Genomic DNA, 16,437 nt, shown 5'->3' with positions numbered 1-16,437 from the left:
CGACAACAAGGGTTGGTGGATTAGGTACTAAACATCCATAGGGCCGCATCATCTCATCTATGGGTAACCATGTATCCTCCCAGATCTGTGTAGATTATCCATTGACTATCCGCTGAATGAGCCCCTGCCTTAGTGTGTCTCACCCTTTGATAATTGCTCTCCCGACTTGGCTGGGGTGCCCACCGAGTGTCGCCTGCAAGATAGTGGTAGTCGGGAAATAGACACTTTTAAGAATGCGAACACTGAGTGTCTCCACGTTTTGGAGTATGCGCCATGCCTGCCGAGCTAGCATGGCAAGGTTAAAAAGTTTGAAATCCTTAAACCCTAGACCTCCCATCCCTTTTGGTTGTGTCATTGCTTTCCACGAAACCCAATGAGGCTTTCTCTTGCCATCTTTGCATCTCCACCAAAAACTTCTGTATAAGCATATTGAGGTGTTCACATAGGCCCCTACGAAGCTAGAAACAGGATATAAAAAATACCAGGACAGCCTAAGCAACCGCCTTCACCAAGACTTCCTTACCTGCAGATGACATTGTGTTCTCTACCCAGCATTGTACCTTACTCCAAGACGGTCCTCCAAGTATTTGAAAGCATCATTTTTTGAATTTCCAACATCTGAAGGCATACCTAAATACTTCTCATTCAGTGTTTCATTAGGCACGTGCAAAATATTGTTGATCTCAGTTCCAACATTTTCAGGAGCCCATTTGCTAAAATATATTGAAGATTTTGCAAAGTTGACATGAAGACCTGAAGCTTGGCAATAACAGTTGAGGACCAGGTTCACCTCGTTAGCTCCAATACTGTTTGCCTTACATAACAACGGGTTGTAATCAGCAAATAGAAGATGGCTCACCACTGGCCCCGACGGTGCCACTTGTAGACCACTTAGGTTGGATGACTCACTTTTTGATTTTAACAGGCACGACATGCCCTCTGCTGCTAGTAAGAACAAGTACGGAGATATGGGGTCCCCTTGTCTGATTCCGCGGGAACTCTTCCAATTTCTTTCCATTAAACATAACTCAAAATTTCACTGTGTTAACCATTGACATTACTATATTCAGCCATCTTTCGTTGAACCCCACTTTAATCATGATGGCCCGGAGATGAGGCCATTCGATCATGTCATAGGCTTTCATCATATCCAGCTTCAGAGCATACGACTGGTGCTTCTTTGCCTTGTTCCTCCTCATAAACGAAGACACTCATAAGCTGTAATGATGTTATCTGTAATCAGTCTGCCTGGTACAAAAGTAGATTGCTCTTCAGAGATTATGTCAGAGAGTATCAGCTTCAATCGGTTTGATATTACCTTTGATGTGATCTTGTAAAGAACATTACACAGACTGATGGGTCGGAATTGTGACAACAAAGTGGGATTTTTTTAACCTTTGGGATCAAGACCAAAACTGTTTCATTAATGCATGCAGCCGACTCAGTGCCCTCTACTATCTTCAGCACCACATTTGTGACATCCTCCCGCATATGTCCCAATGACGCTGAAAAAAATGGGCTGGGTAACCGTCAGGTCCAGGAGCCTCCATTGGAAACATTTGGAATAAGGCCACTTTGACCTCATCTCTGTTGTAGGGTGCATTTAAAGCTATATTCATATATTGCGTGACTTTGCATGGGAGGATATCAAGCACTTGATTCATCTCTGTCACCCCCTCCGAAGTGTAGAGTTCCTTGTAGAACGCCGTTGTCAGGGACACCATCTCAGCTATGTTATCTGTGGTTTGTCTCCTGCAGCTGGCACACAAATTAAAAAGTGGGTGTTTTATCCCCATGGATTAACCATTCTACTCTTGCTCGTTGCCGCCACAAGATATCCTGTCGGTGGTATAGCTCGACTAATCGGTCATTGATTTTAATCTCCTGCCACGACGGTCCAGAACGGCCAGGGGCTGCACAGAGAACCTCGAGCTTGCTCTTCAATGCCCTGATCTCCTATCAGACGTTTCCAAATTGCACTCGATCCCAGGTAGCCAAGTCACTATAAAGCATACCAAGTTTTGTATGTATTTGTTTCACCGTATCAGCGGCTTCATGTGCCCAACCATTACTCACTACCGACGGGAGGGTGGAATCCCGTTCCCATGCAACTTCGTATTTAAAAGCTTTTAGGCCCCTTGTGCATGGTCGCTCTCCATGCAGACGTAGGAGCAAGGTACGTGGTCTAAGCTCACCGCTGTTAAGTGCTGCAAAGATGCCGAAGGGAACGCTAGGATCCACTCCGGGTTAGCTGCTCCCTGGTCTAGCCTTACTCTGGTATAGGATCCTCCCACCACCTTCTTCTCAAAAGTCCATCCGAGACCATCATAGCCTATATCAGAGAGCCTGCACGTGTCCAAAGCACCACGAAACGCATCCATATGAGCTTGGCTCCTTGTACGAACTCTGTCGTGTTCATGCGCAGGGAGAACCTCGTTGAAATATCCTATCACCACCCATGGTTGACTGCTTGTACCAGCTATGCCACGTAGCATGTTCCATGTTTTATACCTCTCTTGAGTCTGAGCTTCGCCATAGACGAAGGTGATTCTCTTCTGTGTTTCTGCCATCTCATCAAAAATAACATCAATATGGTATTTTGAGTAGCCAATAATTTCTAATTTTATTTCTTCCTTCAAAAATATTCCAAGTCCACCACTCCTCTCGGAGCTGCTTACAGCGAAACTTTTATCAAAGCCTAAAGTGCCTACCAAATTCTCGACTCGCGAGCCATCTATCTGGGTTTCAAGGATACAAACAATAGAGGGGGCATGTTGCTTTGAGAGATCTCGAAGCTCACGAACTATCACGGGTTTGCCAGCCCCACGGCAGTTCCAAAATAGGCAACTCATTGCGCTAGGCGCGGCCTACCATTGGGGCCCGTGAAACGCGCATCATTCTATGTACCTGGAGCTTCGATCTTGCCACTGTTCTAGTCCATAGGATTGGAGGATGTCCTAGTTCTCTTTGGGTCTTGTTTAGAAGAGGGACTCGCGGGAATATCTATTCAGGTTCACGTCTAGCATCTCAGTTTCCGTCATTGTTTTTGAATCAACCTGCATCTCCTCTTCATTGCTTCGACTACACTGACCCTGACCTCGTCCGCCGCAGCCTCCTCTGGAATTGCCTCTACCATGTGCACCTCTGCCTCCTCGGCCGCCATTGCCCTCTCCTAGACCCTGCCCCGGTCCACGGAACCACGAGGCTCGCATTTATTTGAAAACAAGGGCTTTGGGAGGATGGACACCGTCTCCACATGTTGGAAATATGCCCTAGAGGCAATAATAAAATGTTTATTATTATATTTCCTTGTTCATGATAATTGTCTATTGTTCATGCTATAGTTGTATTAACCGGAAACCGTAATACATGTGTGAATACATAGACCACAACATGTCCCTATTGAGCCTCTAGTTGACTAGCTCATTGATCAACAGATGGTTGTGGTTTCCTGACCATGGACATTGGATGTCGTTGATAAAGGGATCACATCATTAGGAGAATGATGTGATGGACACGACCCAATCCTAAGCATAGTACAAGATCGCGTAGTTCGTTTGCTAGAGCTTTTCCAATGTCAAGTATCATTTCCTTAGACCATGAGATTGTGCAACTCCCGGATACCGTAGGAATGCTTTGGGTGTATCAGACATCACAACGTAACTAGGTGGCTATAAAGGTGCACTATAGGTATCTCCGACAGTGTCTGTTGGGTTGGCACGAATCGAGACTGGGATTTGTCACTCCGTATGACGGAGAGGTATCTCTGGGCCCACTCAGTAATGCATCATCATAATGAGCTCAATGTGACTAAGGAGTTAGCCACTGGATCATGCGTTACGGAACGAGTAAAGAGACTTTCCGGTAAAGAGATTGAACAAGGTATAGGGATATCGACAATCGAATCTCGGGCAAGTAACATACCGATGGACAAAGGGAATTGTATACGGGATTGATTGAATCCCCGACATCGTGGTTCATCCGATGAGATCATCGTGGAACATGTGGGAGCCAATATGGGTATCCAGATCCTGCTATTGGTTATTGGGCGGAGAGGCATCTCGGTCATGTCTGCATGGTTCCCGAACCCGTAGGGTCTACACACTTAAGGTTCGGTGACGCTAGAGTTGTAATGGGAATTGTATGTGGTTACCGATAGTTGTTCGGAGTCTCGGATGAGATCCCGGACGTCACGAGGAGTTCCGGAATGGTCTAGAGGTAAAGATTTATATATGGGAAGTCCTATTTTGGCCACCGTAAAATGTTCGGGATTTTTCGGTATTGTATCGGGAAGGTTCTAGAAGGTTCTGGAGTGGGGCCCACCTGCATGGGGGACCCACATGAACGTGGGTAGTGGGGTCAAGGCCCCACACCCCTCGTCAAGGCGCACCAAGATCCCCCGTTAGAAGGAATAAGATCCTATCCCGAAGGGATAAGATCAAGATCCCTAAAAAGGGGGGGATAACAATCGGTGGGGAAGGGAAAGGAAGGGATTTCTTTCCTCCCACCTTTGCCAACGCCCCAATGGACTTGGAGGGCAAGAAACCAGCCCCCTCCACCCCTATATATAGTGGGAAGGTGCATGGGAGCTTCACCCCTTGCCCCTGGCGCAGCCCTCCCCCTCCTCCGTTGAGCGTAGCGAAGCTCTGCCGGAGAACCACGACCTCCACCACCACGCCTCGTGCTGCCAGAGTTCTCCCTCAACTTCTCCTCTCCCCTTGCTGGATCAAGAAGGAGAAGACGTCCCTGGGCTGTACGTGTGTTGAACGTGAAGGCGCCGTCCGTTCGGCGCTTGGATCGGATCTTCCGCGATTTGAATCGCCGCGAGTATGACTCCATCAACCGCGTTCTTGTAACACTTTCGCTTAGCGATCTTCAAGGGTATGAAGATGCACTCACTCTATCTCGTTGCTAGCTTCTCCTAGATTGATCTTGGTGACACGTAGGATTTTTTAGTTATTACTACGTTCCCCAACACCACACACTTTGAGCACATGACCAAGATGACCACATACAGCGCACCAATCTGGCAATTTCTCATACTTGACTCTAAAAATTTCTCTCTTCTTGACTATCGAGACTGCATTCTTAAGCGTCTCAGTGACATTGATAATAACACGGAAACGAACGAAATTGCCTTCAAAGACTTGGGACCTCGGTTCATGGTAGATGTACTCGCCAATGGTTGCCGCCAGGGCTTTGATCAGTGGAAAATAACCACCAGGGAAGTCATGAATTTGGGCCCAGATCTCCATCTTGTCCAGAGCAACCGCGGACGGCTTGGTGAAGCCATCATAGGGCGCAAAACCACCGCTTTCCCTTTGTACTCCCATGGCCCTTCCTCCAAGAATCTCTCCCAATCGCCGAGACACATGAACTACATGTACATGTTATCCTCAATGGGGAGGATCTTGACTTCCCATGCTAGATCCCAAGCAACCCTCATGTTCCTATAGAACCAATATTGGCTATAGGTTTTATTCATGTGGACGCGGGCGATCGCCATCCACCTCACCGCTTCTTTTGGCAGATCATCGTCTTCGACCACCACCTCTTGTATGTTGTCCTTGTTCAGCCCCAGCTCTTCCATCATGGTCTCCAACTCGGTCGCAGATCCCGAGCCAGACTCCATTAGATCTCTTTCCCGTGAAGAACTTTCCGCGGCCGGGGGTTCCCCACCGTCTGGATCAGACCTCAATGGGCCCGGAGCACAAGGCTCCGGCCAACGACGACGGGCTCGACGGAGGGGATTGGATCTCTACGAGGCTGCGAGCGACATCGCCACCCAAGAGAAGAGAAACCCTAACTGGAGGAGCCGTGATCGACTTGGTTGTTGGCTCGATTCCAATCATTCCCTAACTCACGCTGCGTGCTCCGTGAGGAGTAAGAGTGTGTGATACGTCTCCAACGTATCTATAATTTATGAAGTATTCATGCCATGTGTACAACAATTTTATATGTTTTTGGTATGATTTGCATGGAACTAACCCGGACTGACACTGTTTTCAGCAGAACTACCGTGGTGTTGTTTTTTTGTGCAGAAATGAAAGTTCTCCAAATGAGCTGAAACTTTTTGATGATTTTTTTGGAACAAAAGTGACCCCCGAAGCTTCGTGGAAGGGCCAGAAGGTGAAGGAGTAGGGCACCAGACACCGGGGCACGCCTAGGCCCTTGTCCGTGCCCCGGTAGGTTGTGCTCACCTCGAGGCCCATCTTCGCATGAAACCGACGCCAAAAAATCCTATAAATAGAGAAACCATCACAAAATAGCCCTAGATCAGAAGTTCCGCTGCCACAAGGCTCTATAGCCACCAAAAACCAATCTAGACCCTTCCCGGCACACTGCCGGAGGGGGGAATCATCTTCGGTGGCCATCTTCATCATCCCGGCGGCCATCACGATGAGGTGGGAGTAGTTCACCCTCGGGGCTGAGGGTTTGTACCAGTAGCTATGTGTTTAATCTCTCTCTCTCTCTCTCGTGTTCTTGAGATATCACGATCGATGTATCGCGGGCTTTGTTAATATAGTCGGATAATATGGTGTTTTCCACTCTCTATCCTGTTGTGATGAATTGAGTTTTTCCCTTGAGATTTCATTGTTATCGGATTGAATACTTTTATGGATTTGAGAACACTTGATATGTGTGTTGCAATTGAATACTCGTGGTGACAATGGGGTATCATATTGATTCACTTGATATATGTTTTGGCACTCAACTCGTGGATTCCCGAGGTGACATTGGGGTAATCTATGCATAGGGGTTGATGCACGTTCTTGTGTTTGTTTCTCCGGTAGAAATCTTGGGGCACTCTTTGAAGTTCTTTGTGTTGGATTGAGTATTACGAATATGAATTTTCTTTGGTGTTATTTTAGTACGAACTCTAGGATAGATCAAACGGAAAGAATAGCTTTGTGTTATTTTAGTTCGGACTCTTGAATATATCGAATAAAAAGAATAGCTTTGAGGTGGTTTCGTACCCCACAAACAATTTATTCTTATACCATGTGACACATGTGGTAAGCAATTCAAACTATTCAAAAAAAACAATTTATTCTTATGTTCTCCGCTAGATAGGAACTTTGAAGTGATTCTTCATTGCACTTTGAGGGATGGTTATATGATCCAATTATATTAGCACTGTTGAGAGATTGCACTAGCGAAAGTACGGACCCTAGGCCTCATTTTTAAGCATTGCAATACCGTTTTTGTGGCCGTTTACTATTTGCTACCTTGCTGTTTTTATTTATTCAGATTATAAAAATATATTTCTACCATCCATATTACACTTTTATCACCATCTCTTCGCAGAACTAGTGCACCTATGCAATTTTCCATTGTATTAGGTGTGTTGGGGACACAAGAGATTTCTTGTATTTGGTTGCAGGGTTTTTTGAGAGAGACCATCTTCATCCTACGCTTCCCACGGATTGATAAACCTTAGCTCATCCACTTGAGGGAAAATTGCTACTGTCCTACAAAACACTGTGCTTGGAGGCCCAACACGAGTCTACAAGAATAAAGTTGCATAGTAGACATCAAGCTCTTTTCTAGTGCCGTTGCCTGGGAGGTGAGTGCATGAAGGTATATCATTACATCTTGCAATTGAATCTTTTAGTTTCTTGTTTTATCACTAGTTTGGTTTTATAATAGAAAACTACAAAAAATGGAATTGAGGTTGCATCATATTATTGATCATCTTTATAATATCTTTCATGAAAATGATGGATCAGAAAATTGTGCTCAATTATTAGAAGAAGAAGTCAATAAAATGTTTGGCACAAAATATTTAAATGATGAGCATGATTGCAATGTTGTTAGTATGAACTCTTTGAATATCCATGATGCTAACGATATGCAGAGCCATAAGCTTGGGGAAGCTATGTTTGATGAAGATGATATTTTTAGTCCCCCAAGATTTGATGTGCAAATATTTTATAATGATAGCATGCCTCCTATTTATGATGATTATAATGATGAAAGTGGATTCGGAGAGGTCATGACTTTATTTAATGATGAATCCACCATTTTGGGTGAGGCTTCAATTGACTATGATAACAAAGTTGCTATCTATGATGATTATGGTGATGACATGTATTCTACAAAGAATAATGATAACCATGAAACTTGTCATCATGATTTTAATTTTCACTCTCATGATAGTTATTTTGTTGAGTTTGCTCCCACTACTATTGGTGAGAAGAAACTGCCTTACGTGGAGAGTAATAAGTTTTCTATGCTTTTGTGTCATGAAAATAATGCTTTATGTGATGGTTATATTGTTGAATTTATTCATGATGCTACTGAAAATTATTATGCGGGAGGAACTTATGCTTGTAGGAATTGCAATAATATCAAGTTTTCTCTATGTGTTGAAAGTTTTGAAGGTATGCTTGTTTTGCCTTCCTATGCTAGTTGATTCTTGTTCCCTTAAGTTGTTTTATCACAAAATACCTATGCATAGTAAGTGGGTTAGACTTAAATGTGCTAGTCATATGCTTCATGCTGCTCTCTTTATGTTTCAATTCTTATCTTTTATGCGAGCATCATTTAAATCATCATGCCTAGCTAAAAGGCATTAAAGAAAAGCGGTTGTTGGGAGACAACCCAACACTTTTACCTTCTGTTTTTGTGTGTTCACATGATTATTCTAATGTATTAATCATGTTTTATTGTTTTTGTTTCAATAAAGTGCCAAGTAAAGCCTTTAGGATCATGTTGGGTGATAGTTGATTTGATCTTGCTGAAAAACAGAAACTTATACGCTCACGAAAATAATTCTCATTTTTAATAGGAGAGTGCTTTCGAGTTGATTATTTTTGCAGAATATTAATATACAAATTTCTCACGTGGTCCTAATTTTTTCAGAATTTCTGGAGTAGCAGAAGTATGGTTTGAGTACAGATTACTACAGACTGTTCTGTTTTTGACAGATTCTGTTTTCAATGCATAGTTTGCTTGTTTCCTAGTTTCGATGGCTTATATTGCTCAATATAAATTGAGGAAATGATATGCTACAGTAGGCATTGTGTGGAAACAACTATGAATCTTGTCTTTGAAATTACCAAAGTGAAATGGTTTTGCTCTTTATCATACTAACCTATCTCACGAAGTTCCGTTAAGTTTTGTGTGATTGAAGTTTTCAAGTTTTGGGTGAGATGTCGATATGAGGAGAATAAGGAGTGACAAGACCCTAAGCATGGGGATGCCCAAGGCACTCCAAGTTAATATCCAATAAATATCCAAGCAACTAAGCTTGAGGATGCCCCGGAAGGCATCCCCTCTTTCGTCTCCAACATTATCGGTAACCTCACTTGGAGCTACATTTTTATTCGTCACATGATATGTGTTTTGCTTGGAGCGTCAATTTATCTTGTTAGAATTTTCTTGCTGTTATTTAGAATAATTTTTTGCATCTTTCTTTTCAATAAAAGTGTCAAGGATGGCCTTCACCTTGCTTATCTTGCAAGTATATGAGTTGCTGTTTCAAAATAGAAAGTTTATCGATGTTGCAAAAATTCCCTAGAAAATTTAGAATGTGATAAATGTTGAACTTTTTGCATAATAAGCTCTGATAAATTTTATACAGTTTGGTATTGTTTCAGAATTTTTGGAGTTAGGGAAGTATGATGAATCTTTAATTCTTTACAGACTGTACTGTTTTGGCAGATTGCTGTTATGATTGCATTGTTTGCATATGTGTGCTTGTTTAATGATTCTATTTGAGGATAGGAGTATTAAATATGCAGAGGCATTTAGTATGCAATGTTGAATAATAATTTTAGTGATTTTCTACAGTAGAGAATGATAAGGTTTTTGCATTGGTTTATACTAACTTATCTCACGAGTTCTTGTTGAGTTTTGTGTGGATTAAGTTTTTAAGATTTAGGGAAGGAATTAAGGAGACACAAAAGCTCAAGCTTTGGGATGACCAAGGCATCCCAAATTTATATTTCAAGAAGCCTCAAGCATCTAAGCTTGGGGATGCCCCGGTAGGCGTCCCACCTTTCTTCTTCAACAATTATGGGTTAGTATCGGTTGAGCCTAAGTTTTTTGCTTCTTCACATGATGTATGCTATTGTTGAAATGTCATTTTGTTTTGTTTTGCTTGCTGTTTTAATAAAACACTTAGATCTGAAAGTTTTTAAATAAAATAGAGTCCTCAAATAGTTGCCAGGGAGGCTAGGTAAGCGGTACTCACATCCCGTCAACGAAGCTCTTTTCTATGGGATTGCTCTAGTGCTTTACTTATATCTTTTTGAGCACGGTGTGCTTTAGTATTTTTGAAGAAATTCTCTCTTGCTTCACTTAAATTAATTTGAGAGAAATAAATATTATTCTCATGATCTTCACTTATATTTATTTGAGCTTATCAAAAGCAACACATGAAAATTAGTCCCAAAGTGATAGATATCCAAGAAGGGTATAATAAAAACTTTCATGAAGATCATTGGACAAAATAAACTTGATTCCTTGTAATAGTTTTGAGATATGATGATGTGATATGTGAGTCATGTTGATGAGTACTTGTGCTTTAGTAAGAATATTGGTGTTAAGGTTTGTGATTCCCTATGCAAGCATGAAAGTCAATAGTTATGCAATGAAATTACATCCTACTTGTGGTGCATTATTCGATGTTAATTATGCCCAATGCTCTCTTATGAGATTATTTGTTTCTTGGTTGGTTGCTTCTCAATCTTTTGCTAGCCTTCATTTTGCACTAAGTATGATCCCTACTTGTGCATCCAAAATACTTTAAACCAGTTTTGCCACATGAGTCCACTATACCTACCTATATGCGGTATTCTTTTGCCGTTCTAAGCAAATTTGTATGTGCCATCTCTAATTTTCAAAATAAATTTCTCTTTTGTGTGCTCGTACCACTCGCGAGACACTGAGGGGTGGCCAATATTTTCCATGCTAGATGTGTTATTCTCACGATGAGTGTTTATTCACTTGTCATTGCACGAGAGTAAGGCAAAGGTATTAGGGATGCCCGGTCCCGAAATGAAAAATGAATTTACTTTATGTTGTCAAATAATAAATTCCTTGGAAAGTGTTGGTATGGAGGGCACCCGCGGATACGGTTAGCCATGGAAAGTGAAAGTATGGTGGAAAAAGGAATAAACTTTATTTTCTGTTTGGGAACCGCCTATGATATATTTAGCATGGAAAGTGTTGGGAGCTCTAAGTCATTTTTGTTGGTGGGAAAAGTATGCCTAGCTATCAAAATGTTTTTATCTCTCAATTTTCGCTTTGAGCTCTGGCACCTCTACAAATCCCTACTTCCCTTTGCGAAGGGCCTTTCTTTTACTTTATGCAATTTTTATTTTTTATTTGAGTCTCCATCTTCTCTTATAAAGCACCAACTAGGAGGCACTATGACCGTACTTGAGCATTGGGTGTAGCTAATATGCGAGTGTGTTTCCTGAATGGATCAATGATTGAGCATGATGGGATAGGGATAGCTTTCTTTAGTATTGATATTTTGAATGACATGGTTGCTTGTTGATATGCTTGAGTATTGATGTCCTCATGTCAAACTATAGACTAATGATGTGAATCATTCAAGTCCAAATGTCCATGCTACAAAAGAAAAGAGTTTATGATGAATATGATAGATAGCATTCCACAACAAAAATTCCATTTTCAATTGCTACTTTATCATGATAAGTTTTATGAGAAAGAGTTGCTGTTATGAGGACGAGTAGGAATTAAGCTTGGGGATGCTGATACGTCTCCAACATATCTACAATCTATGAAGTATTCATGCCATGTTTACAACAATTTTATATGGTTTTGGTATGATTTGCATGGAACTAACCTGGACTGATGCTGTTTTCAGTAGAACTACCGTGGTGTTTTTTTTGTGCAGAAATGAAAGTTCTCCAAATGAGCTGAAACTTCTTGACGATTTTTCTGGAACAAAAGAGACCCCCGAAGCCTCGTGGAAGGGCCATAAGATACCGGGGCATGCCTGGGCCCTTGTCCGTGCCCCGGTGGGTTGTGCTCACCTCGAGGCCCATCGCGTGGAACCGACACCAAAAAATCCAATAAATAGAGAAACCATCAGAAATAGCCCTAAATCAGAAGTCCGCTACCGCAAGGCTCTATAGCCACCGAAAAACAATCTAGACCCTTCCCGGCACCCTACCGGAGGGGGAATCATCTCCGGTGGCCATCTTCATCATCCCGGCGCCCACCACGATGAGGAGGGAGTAGTCCACCCTCGGGGCTGAGGGTTTGTACCAGTAGTTGTGTGTTTAATATATATATCTCTCTCTCGTGTTCTTGAGATGTCACGATCTTGATGTATCGCGGGCTTTGTTAATATAGTCGGATCATATGGTGTTTTCCCCTCTCTATCTTGTTGTGATGAATTGAGTTTTTCCCTTTGAGATTTCATTGTTCGGATTGAATACTTTTATGGATTTGGGAACACTTAATATATGTCTTGCAATTGAATCCTCGTGGTGACAATGGGGTATCATATTGATTCACTTGATATATGTTTTGGCACTCAACTCACGGATTCCCAAGGTGACATTGGGGTAATCTATGCATAGGGGTTGATGCACGTTCTTGTCTTTGTTTCTCCGGTAGAAATCTTGGGGTACTCTTTGAAGTTCTTTGTGTTGGAGTGAGTATTATGAATATGAATTTTCTTTGGTTTTATTTTAGTACGAACTCTAGGATAGATCGAACGGAAAGAATAGCTTTGTGTTATTTTAATACGGACTCTTGAATAGATCAAACGGAAAGAATAGCTTTGAGGTGGTTTTGTACCCTACAATCAATTTATTCTTATGTTCTCCACTAGATAGAAACTTTGGAGTGATTCTTCATTGCACTTTGAGGGATGGTTATATGATCCAATTATATTAGCACTGTTGAGAGATTGCACTAGCGAAAGTACGGACCCTAGGCCTCATTTTTAAGCATTGCAATACCGTTTTTGTGCCCATTTACTATTTGCTACATTGCTGTTTTTATTTATTCAGATTATAAAAATATATTTCAACCATCCATATTACACTTTTATCACCATCTCTTCGCCGAACTAGTGCACCTATACAATTTGCCATTGTATTAGGCATGTTGGGGACACAAGAGATTTCTTGTATTTGGTTGAAGGGTTGTTTGAGAGAGACCATCTTCATCCTACGCCTCCCATGGATTGATAAACCTTAGGTCATCCACTTGAGGGAAAATTTCTACTGTCCCACAAAACTCTGCGCTTGGAGGCCCAACACAAGTCTACAAGAACAAAGTTGCGTAGTAGACATCAGTGTGTGCTCTACTGGGCTAGCCGGGCCTCTCGATCCCACGCATAAATTCTACGTGTCTACCTGCAGCCGTTTAGAGCATCTACATCCGGACTTGGCAAATCTGACCCCTCAAACATCCGCGGACGCGCTTGGACGCGTTTGTGGACAATGACCGGTCATGCATCAAAAAATGCATTCCACATCCAGATACCTCAAATTAGAAATCTCAAAACCATATTATTACACGCAACATGAAACCTAATCTAAGCGGAGCTCATTCAGTTCTGCTCCCCGCTCGCCCGGCTCCGTGATACGTCTCCGTCGTATCTATAATTTTTGATTGTTTCATTCCAATATTATATAACTTTCACATACTTTTGGCAACTTTTTATATAATTTATTGGACTAACCTATTGATCCAGTGCCCAGTGCCATATCCTGTTTTTTTGCATGTTTTTTGTATCACAGAAAATCCATATCAAACGAAGTCCAAATGCAATAAAATTTTATGGAGAATTATTTTGGAATATATGTGATTTTTGGGAGTTGGAATCACCGCAAACGGAGGCCCACACAGCCCACAAGACACCTGGGCGCTAGAGGCCCCTGGCGCATGGTGGTGGGTTGTGCCCTCCTCGAACGTCGGTTGGGGCTCTACTTCGGGCGGAAGGAAGCTTATATCCGGAAAAAATCGTGTTAAAATGTCAGCGCAATCGAAGTTACGGATCTCCCGGAATATAAGAAACGGTTTTCGGCCAGATCTGGGGAACGAGAAACATAAGAGAACAGAGAGGGAGATCCTATCTCGGAGGGGCTTCCGCCCCTCCGCCACCATAGGAGACCATGGACCAGAGGGGGAAGTCTCCTCCCCATCTAGGGGGCAGGTCAAGTAAGAAGAAGAAGTAGGGGGGCTCTCTCCCCCTCGCTTCCGGTGGCGCCGGAGTGCCGTCGGGGCAGCGATCGAGAAGGCGATCTACATCAACAATCTTGCTACCGTCAACACCAACTCTCTCCCCCTTTATGCAGCGGTGTAACACCCCTTCTTCCCGCTATAATCTCTACTTAAACATGGCTCTCAACTCCATATATTATTTCCCAATGATCTATGGTTATCCTATGATGTTTGAGTAGATCTGTTTTGTCATGTGGGTTAATCGTGATCTTGGTTGGTATGATTGTATATTTTATTTATGGTGTTGTCCTACAGTGTCCTCCGTTCTCGCGCAAACATGAGGGGCCCCCGCTGTAGGGTGTTGCAATATGTTCATGGTTCACTTATGGTGGGTTGCGAGAGTGACAAAAGCTTAAACCCGAGTAAGTGGGGTATGACGTATGGGAGTAAAGAGGACTTGATACTTAATGCTATGGTTGGGTTTCACAACCTTAATGATCTTTAGTAGTTGCGGATGCTTGCTAGGGGTCCAATCATAAGTGCATATGATCCAAGTAGAGAAAGTATGTTAGCTCATGCCTCTCCCTCATATAAAATTGCAAGAATGATTACCGGTACCTGTTATCGATTGCCTAGGGCCAAATAAGTTTCTTGTTGACACAAACCCTTTTACTAAACACCTAACTTTTATTATCTTGCAAAGTACTTCTTGTTTTATTCTTGCAAATAGTTCTAGCATCACTCCTACAAAATAGTTTCATACTTGTTCTGGGTAAAGCAAACGTTAAAGTGTGCGTAGAGTTGTATCGGTGGTCGATAGAACTTGAGGGAATATTTGTTCTACCTTTAGCTCCTCGTTGGGTTCGACACTCTTATTTATCAAAAAGGCTACAAACGATCCCCTATACTTGTGGGTTATCAAGACCTTTTTCTGGCGCCGTTGCCGGGGAGTTATAGCGTGGGGTGGATATTCTCGTGTGTGCTTGTTTGCTCTATCACTAAGTAGTTTTTATTTCCTGTTCTAAGTTGTTATCTATCTTTAGTTATGGATATGGAACACGAAACACAAAAAAATTAGTTGTACTTGCTACTCATGGAGATGGGGAACCTCCTAAAACCCTCGATGCTCGTTATGTGAAAAATATTATGCACTACTTTGATAATCCTGAGAAAAACCCATTCAACATGATAATGGGAGTAAGTTTGGATCAACCTGAATACTTAGGGATTGTCAGTTGACATGAAAAGGGAAACTTTTATGGCATCAAATTTATATGTTGCGTTGGTATGCTCGGGATTTATGCTTGAGACATGATTATACTTGTTGCTCTAGAATGAATGCTCCACATCTTCCCTTTTCATGCAAATTTAATGATAATGAAACCTTAGCTTCTTATGGTAATGGTATATATGATTACCATGATGTGGAACGAATAGAAGAATTTGTTGCTTTTAAGGGTGCACATGAAATTGAATCTTTGTTTGAAAAGTTCGAAGATTTTGATGATTCAGTTTATAGACCTGAAAATCTTGCTATCCTTAAATATTGCTATGATAATTATAAATACAATTACGATATTGATGTATTTATTGAGAATAACTCCGCTGTCCAAGAAGAGACTAATATTTTGCAGGAGTCTGTGGAAGAAGAAATTCATGAAACTGCGAGCTCATTGGATGGAAAAGATGATGAGGAGAGCGAAGAACAAACGGAGGAAGAGCGGATTAGCTACCCGTGCCCACCTTCTAATGAGAGTAACTCTTCAACTCATACATTATTTAATGCCCCTTCGTTCTTACCGAGGAAGAGCGGATTAGCTACCCGTGCCCACCTTCTAATGAGAGTAACTCTTCAACTCATAATTATTTAATGCCCCTTCATTCTTACCGAAGGATGAATGCTATGATAATTGCTATGATCCCGTTGATTCATTTGAAATATCCCTTTTTGATGAACTTGATGCTTATTATGCTTGTGGCCAAGATGCCAATATGAATTATGTATGTGGAGATGAACTTGATATTGTTCCTTTTGTTAAACATGAAATTGTTGCTATTGCACCCACACATGATAGTCCTATTATCTTTTTGAATTCTCCAAACTATACTATATCGGAGAAGTTTGCACTTATTAAGGATTATATTGATGGGTTGCCTTTTACCGTTGCACATGATGATTTTGATGAATATAATATGCATGTGCTTGCTGCTCCTACTTGCAATTATTATGAGAGAGGAACTACGTCTCCGCCTTTCTATGTTTCCAACACGATAAAATTG

The 16,437-nt window shown here is 41.9% G+C and overlaps 1 protein-coding gene across 1 annotated transcript; it reads right to left on the bottom strand.

Moving 5' to 3' along the window:
• Positions 1–544: 544 nt before the first annotated feature.
• Positions 545–934, bottom strand: LOC141022965 (uncharacterized). The gene has a single exon (XM_073499258.1). The coding sequence runs from the start codon at positions 932–934 to the stop codon at positions 545–547; it is 390 nt and encodes a 129-aa protein (XP_073355359.1).
• Positions 935–16,437: the final 15,503 nt, after the last annotated feature.

Source organism: Aegilops tauschii, chromosome 5, assembly GCF_002575655.3.
Source record: "Aegilops tauschii subsp. strangulata cultivar AL8/78 chromosome 5, Aet v6.0, whole genome shotgun sequence".
NCBI classification, from domain to species: Eukaryota; Viridiplantae; Streptophyta; class Magnoliopsida; order Poales; family Poaceae; genus Aegilops; species Aegilops tauschii.
This window is presented reverse-complemented; position numbering and strand designations above follow the sequence as displayed.